At 43.3% G+C, this 18,213-nt stretch overlaps 1 protein-coding gene across 4 annotated transcripts in view; it reads left to right on the top strand.

Moving 5' to 3' along the window:
* The window catches only part of USP9X (ubiquitin specific peptidase 9 X-linked), a 589,740-nt gene that overhangs the window by 486,131 nt on the left and 85,396 nt on the right, over positions 1 to 18,213 (top strand). For all 4 annotated transcript variants that reach the window (XM_033949377.1, XM_033949378.1, XM_033949379.1 and 1 more), the window contains one exon: positions 9,256 to 9,441. In XM_033949377.1, the coding sequence (XP_033805268.1) occupies positions 9,256 to 9,441 (186 nt within the window). The remainder of the gene's footprint in view (positions 1 to 9,255; positions 9,442 to 18,213) is intronic.

The following is an 18,213-nucleotide window of genomic DNA, read 5'->3' on the forward strand; positions in this document are numbered from 1 at the left end:
AACACACTGACCTACTGACTAAAAAAACACTTTGCTATTTTATGGAAACTAAGAACCATAAAAAAAATTTTGACATGGTGTCCTTTAGGATACTAGTTCAATCCACCATCCTGTCTACCTACTATTGTAATATTACATACCTAGGGTCAACCAAGAAAATATTGCTAAGACTTTTCACCTGGTTCAAAATACGGCTGTATGCCTGATCTTTGGATTAAACATGTTTGACCATGTAAGCCCTTTTTATGTGCAACTTCATTAGCTCCCTTTTGAAGCTAGAGTTATTTTTAAATTCGGCTGCATTTGTTATAAAGCACTCTTCGGGCTACCATCATACTTATCCACCCAACTAAAATTATTCATATCCAATAAGAAAACAAGAAACTCGGGCATGTTTATGTACCCTGCTCTGAAAACCTGTCATCTTACAAGTTTTCTAGACAAAACTCTGGCTTTTCAAGCGGGGAAAATGAACTTTGGATGTGCTTTCTAATCGCCCAATCCCAATCGTACTATGAGTTCAGAAAATCGATGAAAACCTATTTGGTAAATTTAAGCGATGATTTTACATTGTATTTTATTGTATTACATTGTATTATATTGTACTATATTATATTCCACTGAATCCTACTGGTATTTTGTATCTTCGCTGATATGTATCAGCTCTCTTGCTGTGACCTGCCCGGAACTTCTGGTTTGGCGATATATAAGAAATTTATTATTATTATTTGGCGGTTTGCAGTTGAGGGGTACGACCAGGAGGCATTTTGAGTCATATTTCATCCTGGGAGCAAAGGGACCTGTACGGCATATATGAAGGAAGCCCGGCATGTAGTCCGGTGCCATGTCGTGCAAGGATTTGAATGCCAGCATCAGTCCCTTAAAGACACAATGTTAGGCTACGGGCAGCCAGTGAGCCGACAATAGAGCCTTGGAGAAAGGGTCGTGTGGATGGAGGTTTTTTTAGAAGCCTGATTGCCACGTTTTGTACACACTGGAGGCATATATTCTTCGCCATAAGACAGTTGAATAGCACGTTGCGGTAGTCCATGCAGGAGAGGAATAAGGCATAGAGTAGCAGGGTGAAGTTGGACTCGGAAAGTTCCCTATTTTTTTGGAGTTGACACAGGTAGTAAAATGAGGAAGATATCATCTGAGAGATGTGGTTGGAAAGCAATACGTTGGAGTCAAGGAGTATTTCTAGGTTATGTGCAGTTATGGTAGCTGAGTCCCAGCAAAGAGAGGTATGGATGTAGTTGCAGAGTTCTTTGCGAATCCAAAGGAGTTCCGTTTTGGAGGCATTTAGTTGTAATTTGTTGATTAACATCCAGTTTTTGATTTCCGAGAGGCAGTTTAGAAGTTTTGTGATCTGGGCATCATGGGTTTCTCCTAGTGGTAGGAATAGTTGGATGTCATCTGTGAAGGAGTGAATCTGTATTTGGTATTTGTGGGCTATGTTTAGGACAAGCCTAATGTAGAGATTGAATAATAAGGGAGATAGTAGAAACCCTGTGGAATGCTGAATTTGATCGGTTTCAATAGTGCATCGTTGAGCAGTATGCTTTGGGATCTATTATTCAAGAAGGAGGCGAACTATCATAACGCAATGTCTTGGCTACCAGTTTCACATAATTGTGCAGGTAGGAGAAGGATGGTCAGTAGTGTTGAATGCCGTGCTGAGATCCAGTAGCACCAGAAGGATATCATTACCCTTATTCGTGAGTTTCCAGTAGCCATCTACGATGTTGAGAAGGATAATTTCAGTACTGTGGAACTTTCTGAATCTCGATTGGAAGGCGGATAGGGCTCCTTGTTTTGATTTAAATCTTGTTCCCAAAAGTATAAAATGAAAGAATTGCTGAACTAAATACAGTCTTTAAACACGATCACTATAGAAGTCTGAGATTTAGATAAAGGGAGTGTGCTAGATGTGGTGTATTTAGATTTTAGCAAAGCCTTTGACAGTGTTCCACACAGACTTCGAATAAATAAACTGAGTGCTCTCGGGATGGGTCCCAAAGTGACAGGCGGGTACAGGAACTGGTTGAGTGGAAGACGACAGAGGGTAATTATCAATGGAGATCGCTCAGAGGATAGGGATGTTACCAGTGGTGTGCCTCAAGGTTCTGTTCTTAGGCGTGTTCTTTTAACATTTTTGTGAATGATATTGCTGAAGGGCTGTCGGGTAAGATTTGCCTCTTTGCTGATGATACCAAAATGTGCAATAGAGTGGACATCCCAGATGGTGTCAATAACATGAAGAAAGACCTGGCAAAGCTTGAAGAATGGTCTGAAATTTAGCAGCTAAGATTTAATACTAAGAAATGCAAGGTCATGCATATGGGCTACAAAAACCCAAGGGAATGGTACAGTTTAGGGCAGGGCTGTCCAATCCGCGGCCCCGCCAGATATTTCATGCGGCCCCCTCAAGGGCGATGCGGCATTTCGTGCGGCCCTGATCAAGAGTGATGCGGCATTATCCTCTGGCATCCCTGGGGGTTTACTTTCTGGCTAGCTCCCTCCTACATCTTGCTCCAGTGTTTTTCTGTTCAAAGCCAAGGGCAGCGGCTCCTATGCGCCTCCCACGGCTGACCTGGAAGCATTCCCAGTGATATTGCAATGTCATAGAGAAGGCATCCAGATCAGCCACTGCCCACGGCTTTGAGCAGAAAAATTACTGTAGCTGTGAGAAGGAAGCCGGCCGGGAGGGAGGGAGAAGGGCGTGTTGGGACTTGAGAGGAAGCACAAACATAGGACAAATGATGGAAGGAAGGAGGAAGGGGCATGAACTTAGAACACAGAATAAAGGGGAAGGGGAGCATGAGCCATAGGGAGTGAGGGAAAGAGATGCTGAGGTGAGGGAGGGAACAGAAAAGGGAGAATTGGATGTCTGAGAGCGGGAAAGAGATGGTGCACATGGGGAGATGAAGAAAAAGGAGAACTGTTGGGCAGGGAGAGGAGGGAGAGAGAATTATTGGACATCGTGGTGGAAGAGGAGTGAGATAGAGGATGCATGGGCGCGAAGGGGAGAACATGCTGGGCTGAGGAAGCCGCCTGGACTGGTTGGGTTTTTTGTTGTTGTTTTTTTAAGTACAGAGAGGGAAGGTATTAAAAGAATTGCCAGATTGGGTGTGGGGGGGGAGAGCTTTTGGGGCCAGCAACAGAGGACAGAGAGAGAGATGGTGGGCAATGGTCTGAAGTTAGACCTGGGGTGGTGTGGAGGAAGAGGGAAAGAGATACTTTAAGTGAGAACTGTTGGGAAGAGGAAAGGAGAAATGGTGGACCTGTGGATGGAAAGGATGGGAGAAATGTTAGGCCTGTGGATGGCAGGCAGAGAGATGCATCTCTCTTTTTTCCCTTCATTTCATTGTTCAGCATGAAGGGGGGAGGGAAGAAGATTAACAGAAAAGAGAGGGAGCAAAATGTTGGACCTTGGGAATAGAGGAGGAGATGGACCCATGGGAGGGCAGGAGGGAAGAGAGCTTGGATAAGAAGATGCTAGGCAGGGGATGGAAAGAAAGGGACAGGGAGTTATAGCCTGACCAGTGGAGAGAGGGAGGGGGATTCTGAAAGTGGTGAGCCATGTGGATGAGGTCAAAAGTGAGATGACAAGATGAGTGAGAAAGCAGTGAGTACAGTGGTAGAAATGTGGTAATGGAGGGTAGATTGAAGAGAATAAGAGACTGGGAAAGGAATGAGATGGAAAATGGGAGAGCTAGAGAGACTGAGAGAAGATGGAGAATTGAGAGATAACTGAACATTTAAAAAGAAGGGTGAGAAAGAAGGCAAGATTTGAGTGGACAGAGGCAAAAAAGAAAAGTTAAGAAAGGTGAAAGGGAAAAATCAATACGTTGGAGACAGGCATAAGGAGGAAATGGAACAAGAGAGAAGAGGAGAAAAAAAAATGGACAGCAGACACTGGAAAGATAATTAGTTGAAGATAGACAAAAAGCAGAAAGAGAAACTGGGACCAAGATGATGGAAAAACAAAACATCCAGACAAGGTAGAAAAAAATCTTTATTTTGAATTTATTAACTGAAATTTGTTAGCTTTGGGATATGTGCATCACAATTATTTTTGTATTTAGTGGCGTAGTCATACACAGCTGATTTGGGGGAGGAACTGGAGCCCAAAATTAGTGGATGGGCACCAAAGTTTCTTCCCACCTGAGTGCAATTTATAAATACTTTAGCTAGTGGGGATTCCCAAGCCCTGCCAACTAAAGACATCTTCCTCCAGTCTGGCAGCCCAAAATCTCCAAGCTTTGCAGCCAATGGCAATATCTTCAAGCTGCCACTGCTTTCATGCATGCATGAAAGCCGGAGGGGCAGGGAGTAGGAAAGGCAGCAGCTCTGCAATTTTGCTGCCAGCTGCAGAGCTTGGGAAGTTAGAGGGGGAGGAGGTGGCTGTCAGTTGGTGAGGCTTGGGAATCCCTACTAGCTACAGTAGGAGAGATGTTCATTTTGAGGGAGCCTAAGCTTAAAGTGGGAGGCCCAAAAAACAGTATTATTTATCCTGACTGAACGATCCTCCTTGTGCGCCACTGAAAGCTGATTCAGCATCCCCGTTCTGATGAGGCTCACCTCTGAAGAGGCTCACCGTAGTTTTAATAGAAGTGAATGGGAGAACCATCAGAGTGAGGATCCGGAAGCCTATAGCTCCTCCCACTGTCAGCGGTGCATGTGGAGGATCACTCAGTCAGATTAAGTATTACTGTTTTTTTGGGTTCCTCTCCACAGTGTCCCTTTAATGAAGATTTATTTTTAGATAACGTACATCTTCTATATTTGTGATTGCAAATTTTGGACCTGCTCAACCTTTTTCGCTCATCAGCTAGTGTTAGTATTAGTGCAGCTCCAGAAAAAAAATTTTCGTCTAATGCAGCCCAGTGAAGCCAAAAGGTTGGACACCCCTGGTTTAGGGGGTGAACAACTTATGTTGTCACGTAGTGGGTGCTGGGCCCTGAGGCTGGTACTCTCGCTGAACGCTATGTATGACCTTGGTGCGCCTTCAAAAGGTGAAGGTCCTGCTGGGGAAAAATAATGGTCAGAATGGCAAAGCTCCCCAAATTCACAACAAGGCCACAGTCTAGCCATTGTTCAAACAAAGTAGGCTTTATTTGGTACTTAGCCAATGTTCAAACATGTATTAAAAAAAAACTATCATTAGTCCATTGGCCTGGCAATACCCTCGCTTCAGGGTAAGTCCAGTAATTCAAACAGCTGACATTTTGCAAGTGAAATCCAAAATCAAAAAATACAAAACAGGTATTTTACAGTTCATTGAGTCACAAAACTTTTCCCTACAAAACTCACTGTGCTGCCTAAATGTAGTCAGGCTTTCCCTACCAACTCTAGTAAGTTGGTGGGGGATGGGGAATTGCTGAATCCACTTTAAAGAAATAGCCTTTTAGGCCATGCAATCCCAATCCTTTGGTTCTCACGTGGACTCTGCCCCCACAACCCCCACTATAGCAATCAGTGGCTTGTACCTTCCAAACAGGGGGAAAAAATCACAATACAATGTCCTGCAGATAGCACGGACAACTGCTCTCAAAGTTCAGCAGTGTTCCAAGGCAGCAGTGATAACAGCCTTTGTATTTTCTTAAATAAACTTGGAAAAACAAGAATCCTTTGCCCTTGCAAACTTTCAAATTAGTTTCAAGCTGCTGGGAACAAAACTAGCCAGCAAAACACAATCCTTTTATCACACAAACACTAAACAGTATCAGCTTCTTTACTCCAGCCAAAAAGTAGTCCAAAAAGCTAGCTTTAACTCATATCCATTTGTTCACTGGCTGGTGGCAGAGCAATCTTCATTACATCCTGTGGTCCCAGGCATGACAGCTGATTAACAGGTAAGGAGTCCTCTCAATCCAACATCTCTACCTCATTTCCTTGCCTGGTCTCTGGAGCACCTAATCATGGGTCTAACTCCTCTCCTGGTTAAGCTCTGTCTCTCCCTTGCTTGCACTGCTCAAACTGCCTTTCTTTGTGAGAGCCAGACTTCAGCTCTCACTGGGCTTTCTCCTGCTCTGCAATTAACCTGAGAAGGTATGTGCCTAAAGGAGTCAGTGCCTGTTTCTTAGACTGTGTCCTAATAGTTCATGGCTTAGGACTAGGACTACAGGTGTATTTACCCCAATAATGTCCTGAATCCTTCCAGGGCTCCTGCTCATGGGAAATCTCAGAATCTGAGTCCTGGTCTATGTTAGTAGTAGAGCTGCTGCACTGATTAGCTGTCCAGCTTCAGGGCTATGTTTCTAGGCTTTTTACCTGGCACAAGGCTAGCTGTAGTGCTGGGCTTGTGACAATATGCACGACAGAAGAACAGGACTTGGGTGTGATTTTATGTGATGATATTAAAGTGGCCACACGGGTTGAAAAGGTGATGGTGAAAGCTAGAAGGATGTTAGGCATAGGGAAAGGTATGTCAAGTAGGAAAAAAGAGGTATTGATGCTTCTGTATAAGACTCTGGTAAAATTTCATTTAGAATATTGTGTACCTTCAAATAGATATAAAAAAGATAGTCAGTCCAGAGGAAGGCTACTAAAATGGTACATGGTCTTTGTCATAAGGTATATGGGGACAGACTTAAAGATCTCAATATGTATACTTTGGAAAGGCAGGAGAGGGGAGATAAGATAGATACATTTAAATACCTACGTGGCATAAATGCGCATGAGTCAAATCTTTCATTTGAAAGGAAGCTCTGGGCATAGGATGAAGGTAAGAGGTGATAAGCTCAGGAGTATTTCCTTTTTTTTTATTTCTTTTTTTAATTTCATATTGTACACCATTTAGACACTAGTTTTGTTAAAGAAACTTGAAGCTAGAAACTTGGTCTAAAGAAATACTTTTTGACAGGAAGGGTGGTAGATGCATGGAATACTCTCCCAGAAGAGGTGGTGAAGACAGAGACTGTGTCTAAATTTATTTTATTTCTTTTTATTTTATTTATTCAATTTTCTATACCATTCTCCCAAGGGAGCTCACAACGGTTTACATGAATTGATTCAGGTACTCAAGCATTTTCCCTGTTTGTCCCGATGGGCTCACAATCTATCTAATGTACCTGGGGCAATAAGCTTGGGATAAGCACGTGGGATCTCTTAGAGAGAGGAAGAGAGAACAGTTACTGTGGAAGGGCAGACTGGATGGGCCATTTGGCCTTTATCTGCCATCATATTTCTATGTTACTTTTTTTTGTTAATCACATTTGAAATTTTTATAGAAATTCTGTATAAATAAGCAAATGATTTTATACATTTGCCTGAATAGCCACCTATAGATTTATTTTCTTTTGAGGTACTTCAATAATAATATAGCAGCTTCTTTCTGCGAAGACAGTTAAAGCTATGTTTTAAATAATGATTCTTATGCAATTTTAGATGGAATTTTGATTTATTTGATCCTCGTGTGACTGCAAATAAGTGTTGTGGATAATGAAAGTAAAATTTTACCAATTTCTTCTATTGAAAAAAAGTATACATTTTAAAATGCCAGCCAGCCAGCCTCAAAACCAGCTTAAATATTTTGGCCAACTTTATTACTTTAGTAAATTAATGAACTTAGCCTCCTACTTTAGGGCCAAATTGAGTTACTGAAAAACTGGAAAGTTATGATTAGAGAGAAACTGAAGTTGTATCAGGAAACATTAGGGGAGATAGAAGAAGAAAAAAGCCTATATCTTTTGCTCTTCCAGTCAGATGAAAGTTTCCCTTTTATTTTGCAAAATGTAAACTCATGGCTCCTGTATAGATGAGATGAGAGAGATTTAGAGGGCAGGTTAGAATTTATTAGGACCTAAATCTCTTATATATAGCCACAGTGAAAGGTTTGTACTAAATAATAAAGTCACAGTGTTTGTCTGATGTCAGTGTCAACTTGTGGATGCATCTAGTGAAGTACAAGATGGGTTGACATCAAAATAGGTGCTAACACAGCACAGAGAGACTCCTGCATGTTAGAGTTAACAATCCCGTAAATTTGTTGGTTTTATAGTTAAGAACATAAAAGTAGCCATACTAGGATATCTGATGGTCCATCTAGCCCAGTATCCTGCTTCCAGCACTGGTCAGGTCACAAGTACCTGGCAGAATCCCCAATGGTAGTAAGATTTCATGCTACCAATCCCAAATACAGCAGAGACTTCCCCGTTTTGGTCTCAATAGCAGACTATGGTCTTTTCCTCCAGGAACTTGTTCAAACTTTTTTTAAACCCAGATATATAACCACTTTTACTACCATCCTCTGGTAACAAGTTCCAAGGCTTAACTATTAATTGAATGCTATTGTATAGATAATGTACTGATCATGACTCCTAGATTAGTGGGCAGAATATATTTTAATCCAGCTGCCCCTCTCACACAAAGTAAACTTCCAGGTATGTAAAATTAGAAGTTGGTTCTTGTTTGGGCTGGAGGTGTTATTATGACAGATTCTAAAGAAAAGGAAAATACAACCAGATAAATCTCCAGACCAGTTGCTCTGTTCTCTGTAGCAAGCAGTTACTTTTGTTAAGATTTCTGTGCTGAGTTTTCCATGGAAGGTCCAATATTGCAATTGAACCCCATCTGGATTGCTAGATTTCAAAGTATTTGGCCTTTAATATGGATTTTGAATTGGGAAAAGTGGAGTAGAAAGGGTACAAGCGGATCGATTTTTCGCTCCGTCAAAAATTGCAAAGACATGGGGACACTCGATTAAGTTACGGGGAAATACTTTTAAAACCAATTGGAGGAAATTTTTTTTCACTCAGAATAGTTAAGCTCTGGAACGTTGCCAGAGGATGTGGTAAGAGTGGATAGCATAGCTGTTTTTAAAAAAGTTTTGGAGAAGTTCCTGGAGGAAAAGTCCATAGTCTGTTATTGAGAAAGACATGGGGGAAGCCACTGCTTGCCCTGTATTGGTAGCATGGAATGTTGCTACTCCTTGGGTTTTGGCCAGGTACTAGTGACCTGGATTGGCCACCGTGAGAGCGGGCTACTGGGCTTGGTGGACCATTGGTCTGACCCAGTAAGGCTATTCTTATGTACTGTGAGCCATGGAATGAGAGAGCCCAGTACACATGCATAAGCAAGAGCTAAAAGCCCTTTTTAAGTTGCTTTTTTATTCACACACACTGTTTTGATCCCAGGTAAACAGAAGTTGCATAATGAAAGAAAAAGAGTGAATTGGACAGTAATATTTGGATAAAGCTGTGAAACTTTCATTTTAGTCCTTAATCCATTTCTTTTTTCCTCCTTTTGAAGGTGTATCAGAAAAAACTCAGCTGTTGAAACTAAACGTGCCTGCAACATTTATGCTAGTAGCTCTGGATGAAGGCCCTGGTCCTCCAATCAAATACCAGTATGCTGAGCTGGGCAAATTGTATACTGTAGTATCACAGCTAATCCGTTGTTGCGATGTATCATCGCGTATGCAGTCCTCGATCAATGGTATAGTAAATGTTGAATTATGAACGTTAAACTGTCTTTGTCCACAGCATGTCTGATGACTTCTGCCCTATTTGACTTAGGTGGTGTTGACTATTGAGAACTTGATATTGTTATAGGGAAAATTGTTCCAGACCCCCTGAGGCAAATGGTATAGTTGAGCCTTTCTTTTTGGACTGAGATGTACAAATTGTCCTTACTATTGTAATGTAAAGGTCAAAGCCAGAAATACACAACAAGGTATGGAAATCCCAATGGTTGTTAAGACTCACAATACCACAATGTTTCGGTAAGTGAGCAACTGGAATAGCAGAAAAGGGAGGAAAGACCTCAAGTGCTCACAGGTGCCAGATATAGAAAAATCTTGTCTGGTCCTTTTATGAAACCCCTTTCCTTAAATATGTACTGCTAATAATTTTTCAGCTACAAACTAACATTTAGAAATTACTTGGCTTTTAAAGCACCTCTAGTGTAGAATGATATAAAAGCCAGTAAATTGAGTTGAAAGGGAGACGAGGGGCGCAAAAAAACATTCTTTAAGGCAGTATTACAATAAGAATAATGCACAACATTTTTTGATTTACAGTAATTGTGTTCAGATATATATTGTGTACCTTTTTTTTTTTTTTTTTTTACTGATGTTTTGTTAATAGAAGTAGCCTAGTAGGCTGAGAAACAGGGAAGCCAGAGTTCAAATCCTACTGATTCTTCTTGTAACCATTTGGTCATCACTTAATCCTTCATTGTCTCAGGGGCTCTTCTACTAAAGCTCACACACATGCTAAAGAACATTGACATGTGCTAAATATTTTGTAACAGTGGGCCACCACATGGCACATAACACACGCTAATGTCTATTAGCAAACACTAAGCTTTAATAAAAGGGCCCCTTAGATTGTAATAATAATTTATTTCTTATATATGTAATGTAATGTAATTTATTTCTTATATACCGCTACATCCGTTAGGTTCTAAGCGGTTTACAGAAAATATACATTAAGATTAGAAATAAGAAAGGTACTTGAAAAATTCCCTTACTGTCCCGAAGGCTCACAATCTAACTAAAGTACCTGGAGTGAAAAGTAGAGTTAGAGGAAAAATAAAAATAAAATAAACATTTTAATAAGACAGCATTGATCTAAATACTTTGGAAGGTAGAAGAGAGGAGAGAAAGGAATAGAAGCAGAAGGGGGAAATTTAAATGATAGAAATAGAACAAAACAAAGACAAAAGGCAAAACAATAGATAAGATTAAAGATAAATCATAAGCTGGAAAGAAAAATAAAATAAAACTTTGTCTTCAATCCACGGTTTCGGCGTCAGTGATGAAGTGGAGCAAGTAAGTTTAGGAGGAGCGATTGACGTTTCCAGAAAGGGCTTCTTCAGGGAAGAGACTTGGCAGACAGTCCCAGGATGCCTATGTCTCCTCCCCTGCGATGTTCTCCCATCCATGCATTCCCTCCCAGACACACTGCCCGTGCCCCAGCCGCTCCAAGGAGGCTGCCCCAGATGAGGCCCACGGTGAATGCAGGATTCTCTCCTCTGCGGGAAAGCCGCCCGGAGCCGACAGTCGATCTTCATAGCGGATTGCAGGGGGGGAAGAGTTCACACTCTTGGTAGGATCGGGTCTGTGTGCTCTCGGTGGTTGTGGCTGGTCTCGTTGCTGCTTAGGTGTAAAAGCAGTTGATCTCCCACTGTTGCTGATATTTAAAAGCAGGCAGATTGATCTCTCCAATGGACTGCAGGGGGAGGAGTTCACACTCCTGGCAGGATCGAGTCTGTGGGCTCTTGGTGGTTGCGGTAGGTCTCGCTGCTGCTTGTATGTAAAAGCAGTTGTTTTTCTACTGCTGCTGATATTTAAAGCAGGTAGATTGATCTCTTAAATGGGATATAGGGGGAGGAGCTCACATGCCTGGTTGGATCGGGGCAAGGGCTCCTATTATAGGCAGCTGGTCTTGCTGCTACTTAGGTGTTAAAGCAGTTGATCTTCCTAGCGGACTGCAGGAGGTGTGGAGCTCACACTCCTGTCATGATCTGGTCTATGGGCTCTTGGTAGTTGCGGTTGGTCCCAATGCTGCTTAGGTGTAAAAGCAGTTGTTCTCCCACTGCTGCTGATATACCGCTATACCGTGAAGTTCGAAGCGGTTTACAATAAAGATACATTTGACAGTACATGGGATAGAAACGGTTTACAATAAAGATACATTTAGTCAGTACATGGGATGCAAGTGGTTTACATTAAAGATTCATTTTGTCAGTACATGGGATACAAGTTACAGTAAAGATATATTTTGTCAGTACATGGGATACAAGTGGGTTACAATACAAGTGGTTTACTATCAAGGTGCATTTTGTCAGTGTAAGGGATACAGGTGGGTTACCATAAAGATACATTTAGTCAGTACATGGGTTACAATAAAGATATGTTTTGTCAGTACATGGGGTGCAGGTGGGTTACAATAAAGATACATTATGTCAGTACATGAGATTCAAGGTGGAAAGTATAATTAGTTTTGGGCCTTGGAATTAGGGGGGCGAGGTGGAAGGGTCATGGTGAGGAAGAGTAAGCTTTGTCATACCATCATCAGTCTGAAAAAATGTGCTTGATTGATTGTTGTGGCTTATACTACACTGCTGTTCATGTAAGATGTCCAAACAGTTTACACTTAAAAATAGCAGAAAAGCTATTTTTAAAGGGAAGAAAGGAAACATGCTGCACCATCACTTACAAAAGAATCTGGGATTATGAGACAGAATGAAAGCACAAACAAATCAACTTCACCAGAGCCCAAAACTGGCAATTAAATACCAGTTTTTAGTCCTGACCTAAATTTTTTGTAAGATGATTTGGTTCAGAAAAGGAGAGGCAATGAATGCCATAAGGAGGGCGCTGCAAAGAAGGTGGCACCTTCGATTAGGCACGCTGATGCAATTGTGACAGTTGTATAGCAGGCCTAAACAGATGCACTAATTGCACCCTGCAATGTGGGTAAGTAAGGTTTATAGTATTCTGTAAGTTAAACATATAAGCTGGAAACATGACCGTGCTTGCCCATGTATTTGCCCCCCTTCTCATTTACATGCTGCCTTATGGAATAGTGCACTTATGTGTGTGTAACTGCAGGTATAGAATTCTCCTTACAATGCCTAATTGACACCAATTTTGCACAAGTTGTTGAGAGTAGCACTAACTGATGTTAACATAGAAACATAGAATATGACGGCAGAAAAGGGCTGTAGCCCATCAAGTCTGCCCACGCTAATGACTCACCCCCAGACTTCACCCGGCTAGAGATCCCACATACATATCCCATTTCTTTTTGAAATCGAGCACGCTGCTGGCGTTAATCACCTGCAATGGAAGTTCATTCCAATGATCAACTACCCTTTCGGTGAAGAAATACTTCCTGGTGTCGCCATGAAATTGCCCACCTTTGATTTTCAGCGGATGACCTCTTGTGGTTGAAGGTCCTTTAAGAAAGAAGATATCATCTTCCACCTCGATGCGGCCCGTGATATATTTAAAAGTCTCAATCATGTCCCCCCTCTTTCTATGTTCTTCGAGCGAGTATAGTTGCAGTTTATTCAGTCTTTCCTCATATGGGAGGTTCTTGAGTCCCGAGACCATCCTGGTGGTAATTCGCTGAACCGACTCGATTCTCCGCACATCTTTTTGATAATGTGGTCTCCAGAATTGAACACAATATTCAAGATGAGGTCTCACCATGGATCTGTACAGGGGCATTATGACTTCGGGCCTCCGGCTGACGAAACCTCTACGGATGCATCCCACCATTTGTCTAGCCTTGGATGCAGCTTTCTCCACCTGCTTGGCAGTTTTCATGTCTGCACTAATGATTACTCCCAAATCACGTTCTGCCCTAGTCCTAGCTAAGGTCTCACCATTCAGAGTGTAAGTTCTGCATGGGTTTTTGCTGCCAAGGTGCATGAACTTACATTTTTTGGCATTAAAGCCCAGCTGCCAAGTCGAGGACCAATGATCCAATAAGAGCAGGTCCTGCTCCATACTGTCGGGTAAGGTGCTGTTATCTACTATGTTGCATAGTTTGGCGGCGTCGGCGAATAGTGTTATTTTACCTTGAAGCCCTTGAGTCAGGTCTCTTATGTATATTTTGAAAAGGATCGGTCCCAAGACCGATCCCTGTGGCACTCCACTGGTCACCTCCGATGTATTAGAGGGGTACCGTTAACCACCACCCTCTGGATTCTACCGCTTAACCAGTCATTGACCCATGTCGTCAATATCACTCCCAATCCCATCAAAGTCATCTTGCTCAACAATCTGCGGTGCGGGACATTATCAAAAGCTTTGCTGAAGTCCAAGTACACGACATCTAGAGACTTCCCCATATCCAGTTTCCTTGTAACCCAGTCAAAGAAGCTGATCAGATTGGATTGACAGGACCTTCCCTTTGTGAATCCATGCTGCTGGGGATCCTGTAGATTCTCCTCGGTCAGGATCGTATCTAATTCTTGTTTAATAAGTCTTTCCATGAGTTTGCTCACTATTGAGGTGAGACTGACCAGCCTGTAATTCGCAGCCTCCGTTCTGCAACCTTTTTTGTGCAATGGAATGACGTTAGCTGTTTTCCAGTCCATGGGGACTTTTCCGGTACTTAGGGAAAGATTGAACAGCACGGATAGCGGTTCCGCCAGGACATCACACAACTCCCTAAGAATCCTGGGGTGTAGATTGTCCGGTCCCATGGCTTTGTTCACCTTGAGTTTTGATAGTTCGCCATGGACGCTGCTGGGTGTAAACTTGAAGTTTTGAAACGGGTCTTCCGAGGTTTGCCTTGCCTGCAGTTGTGGACCGGTCCCCGGCGCCTCACAAGTAAAGACTGAGCAAAAGTATTCATTTAGTAGTTTGGCTTTATCAGAATCCATTTCTGCATAGGTCCCGTCTGTTTTCCTGAGACGTACTATCCCATCTGTGTTTCGTTTCCTGTCGCTAATGTATCTGAAGAAGGATTTATCCCCTTTTTTAATGTTTTTCGCTAGTTGTTCTTCTGTTTGAATCTTGGCCTCTGACTGCCGCTTTGACTGCTTTAGACCTGGTCAGATAGCCTTCTTTTGTCACCCTGTTTCCTGTATGCTTGTAGGAAATAAAAGCTTTTTTTTTTCCTTGACAAGATCCGAGATCTCTGCAGAGAACCACTGGGGCTTGTTCTTTCTCCGTCGTTTGCTTACTGTTTTTATATAGCGGTTTGTTGCCTCATGCAAGGTGCATTTCAGGATTGACCACATAGCCTCTACATTATTGGTTTCAGCTTGGTTTTGTAGCGCCTGATGGACGAAGTCTCCCATGCGTTTAAAGTCAGTGCCCTGAAAGTCGAGGACCTTTGTTGCTGTGTTTGATCTAGTGAAGCCTATCTTGATGTTGAACCATACCATGTTGTGGTCGCTGGAGGCTAGTGTATCGCCTACCGAAACTTCTGAAACGCTTTCTCCGTTGGTGAGTATCAGGTCCAGTGTCGCCTGATCTCTGGTGGGCTCCAGCACCATTTGTTTGAGTCGCGCCCCTTTTATGGAGGTTAAAAGCCTTCTGCTGCCGCTGGTAGTAGCGGAAAGTGTCTTCCAATCAGCATCCGGGCATATTGAAGTCCCCTAGCAGAACCGTGTCCCCGCGTAAAGTGATGTTCTCAATGTCTTTGATTAGTTCCATATCCCTGTCTTCCTGCTGTTTTGGGGGCCTGTATACTACACCCAGATACAAGCATTTTTCGTTTCACACAATGAGTGAAGAAGATGAGATTGTTTTATAATTTATTACAAATTTACTATACTGCCAAATTAAAGAGTCATAACAGTTTACAATCACACTTTAATAAAGAAAGACAAGAACTTCATAATCAGGATAGGAAAGTAAGACCATTCATACAAGGGAACCATATACATAAAAAGAAGACACCTGAAAACTATACTTCTTAATAGCACATAAACACCCAATCCTGGCAAAGTATGAATGACTGGTACTTACATTCTTGATCTCAAGTCAGACCTGCATCCTGGGATGATCACTGGAACCAAGACTAAAATCTGCAAAATCCTCAAGTGCACTAAAATCCAATTGTGCATAGCATGATTGACTTGATGTGCCCAGCATAATATGCTAATGGCTGTGGTTTGGAGAGACTGAAGGCATTTGATTTCAGAAGTAGCATGAACTAGGGAGTGTTGAGTTCTCATCCAGATCAGATTGAGGAAACTGAGCTGTTAGCAAGTATTTGGTTTAGTTGTATAATCAATTATACTTTCTGAACTTGAATATTGTAACATAGTATATGGGCTGGCCTCTCAGTACCTAACGGATTTAATTACTTTACTTATAAGCAGTTCAGGTTATAATTTTTGTAGATAATTTTATCCCAGGACAAGCAGGCAGCATATTCTTGACTGATGGGTGACGGCACCAACGGAGCCCCGGTACGGACAATTTTAGAGTGATTGCACTCTAAGAACTTGGAAAGTTCTAGTAGGCCGCACCGCGCACACGCGAGTACCTTCCCGCCCGACAGAGGCGCGCGGTCCCCAGTTTCTTAGTTTCCGCGGAGCTAAGAAGACGCACTTTCAACGGCTGTTGAAAACTTTTTCCTCATTCGCCTTCCCGCTCGCGTAAACCTTTCTGGAAATTGTATTTCCTTTTTTTCTATTTTCTTATTTTCTTATTTTTTTTTTTTTAAAAAAGAAATTTCTTTTTTTTCTTCTTTTTTCGGTTTTGCCCCGGCAGGGCCTGCTGCCACCATCGAGGCCTCAGCCTTCGATTTGGCAGAAGCCGTTTTTACGTTCATGCTCCCCCAACCCGGGTTTAAGAAGTGCCAGCAGTGCGCGAGGCCCATTTCTCTCACCGACCCGCACAACTGGTGCTTACAGTGCCTGGGTCCTGACCATCGGGCATCCACCTGCACCTGCTATGCCACTCTAAAAAAAAGAACCTTAAAATACCGACAGATCCAGCAGCGGTTGTTGTTTGGTACGGATATGTCGGATTCGGCGGCATCGGCCCCGACGCAGTCGGCACCTACCTCGTCAACGTCGCATCCTCCAGGTAAGCCGACTAAGAAGCCTTCCCCGCTGGAGTGTCCTCCGGTCTCAGTAGCAGCGAGCCCAGTCCTGCCGACCTCGAGGCGCCCGCGGAAGCGCTCCGCACCGATTGAGGTGAGCCCCTCGACCTCGGGTTCCTCTTCGGAGTGTAGAGCGGCACCGAAGGTACCGCAGAAGAAAAAAGCGGCGCCGGTGCCTTCGCTGGACGAGCGAATTGCCGCCGTCCTGCAGGTGCAGCTCAAGGAGCAATTACAGCAGCTCCTTCCTGCTCTTTTGAAACCAAGCCTTCCAGTCCCGGTCCGGTCTGAGCCACCGGTACCGGCAGTGGAGCAACCTCTTTTATCTGCATCCACTCTGTCGGTACCGGTTCATTCGGCTTCGTCGGTATCCATGCTGATCTTAGCGCCGGAACCGAGGTCCTTACACCAGGCTGTGCAAACTTCGGCACCGGCACAACCCATAACATCTCCCGGTACCGTTTCCCAGAGGTCGGGTAAGTCGACACACAAAACTCGATACCTGGAACCCTCCACACCGGAGTCCCGAGACCGCAGCTTCCAAGTAAGGGAACCTGATCTGTGGGGTGACTCCGAAGAGCCTCTTCTCTCTGAGGGGGAGTGTTCATCGGCAGACGAGGATCCTTCTGTTTTAGATCCGTCCTCTAAGTCTGATGCAACCTCTTTCACCTCTTTTCTCAAAGAGATGTGTGACTCTCTCTCTATTCCCTTGGAGGCTGAATCCAAAAAATCCAAGGCGTTTCTCGATGCACTGGATTTTGAACAGCCTCCAAGGGAATTTCTAAAATTGCCTCTCCATGATATATTAAGAGAGACTTTTTACAAAAATCTGGAGACGCCTTTGACCATCCCAGGAGCCCCTCGCAAACTGGACTCCTTATATAAGGTCATCCCCATTCCTGGCTTTGACAAACCACAACTCCCTCATGAGTCTCTCTTGGTGGAATCCACTTTGAAGAAATCCACGGGAGCTAGTGTGTACGCCTCGGTCCCTCCTGGCAGAGAAGGTAAGGCCATGGATAAGTTTGGCAAGAGGTTGTATCAGAATGCGATGCTAGCTAATAGATCAGGGAATTATGCTTTCCATTTTTCATTCTATCTTAAGCATCTCATTCAGAATTTGTCAGTTTTTGAAAAGTACCTCCCTGACCGCAAAATATCTGCCTTTCGCCAAACTTCTTCATCACTTTTACAACTTTGTAAATTCATGGTCAGGTCTATCTATGACTCCTTTGAGCTGACCTCTCGAGCCACGGCTATGTCGGTGGCCATGCGTCGTCTGGCATGGCTCAGGGTTTCAGAACTTGATATCAATCATCAAGATCGACTGGCTAATGCGCCTTGCCTGGGTGATGAGCTGTTTGGAGAATCCATGGACTCCACTACCCAAAAGCTCTCAGTTCATGAGACTAGGTGGGATACTCTCCTCAAAACAAAAAAGAAGACCCCACCTACCAGGCCTTTTCAGCAGCAATCGGCCTACCAACACCAATTTGTGGCTCGTCCTTTGCCACCGGCCCCTCAACAGCCCCGGCATCAGCGGCAACAACAGAGGCAAAACCCTAGACCAGTGCAACAGCAACAACAGGTGAAGCCTCCTCCGCCACAAAAGTCCTCCCAACCCTTTTGACTTAGTTCTCCAGGACATAGCCAGTATTCTACCATCTGCCCATCTTCCGCAGCCCATAGGAGG

The sequence above is a fragment of the Geotrypetes seraphini genome, chromosome 6 (assembly GCF_902459505.1).
Source record: "Geotrypetes seraphini chromosome 6, aGeoSer1.1, whole genome shotgun sequence".
Classification (NCBI taxonomy): domain Eukaryota; kingdom Metazoa; phylum Chordata; class Amphibia; order Gymnophiona; family Dermophiidae; genus Geotrypetes; species Geotrypetes seraphini.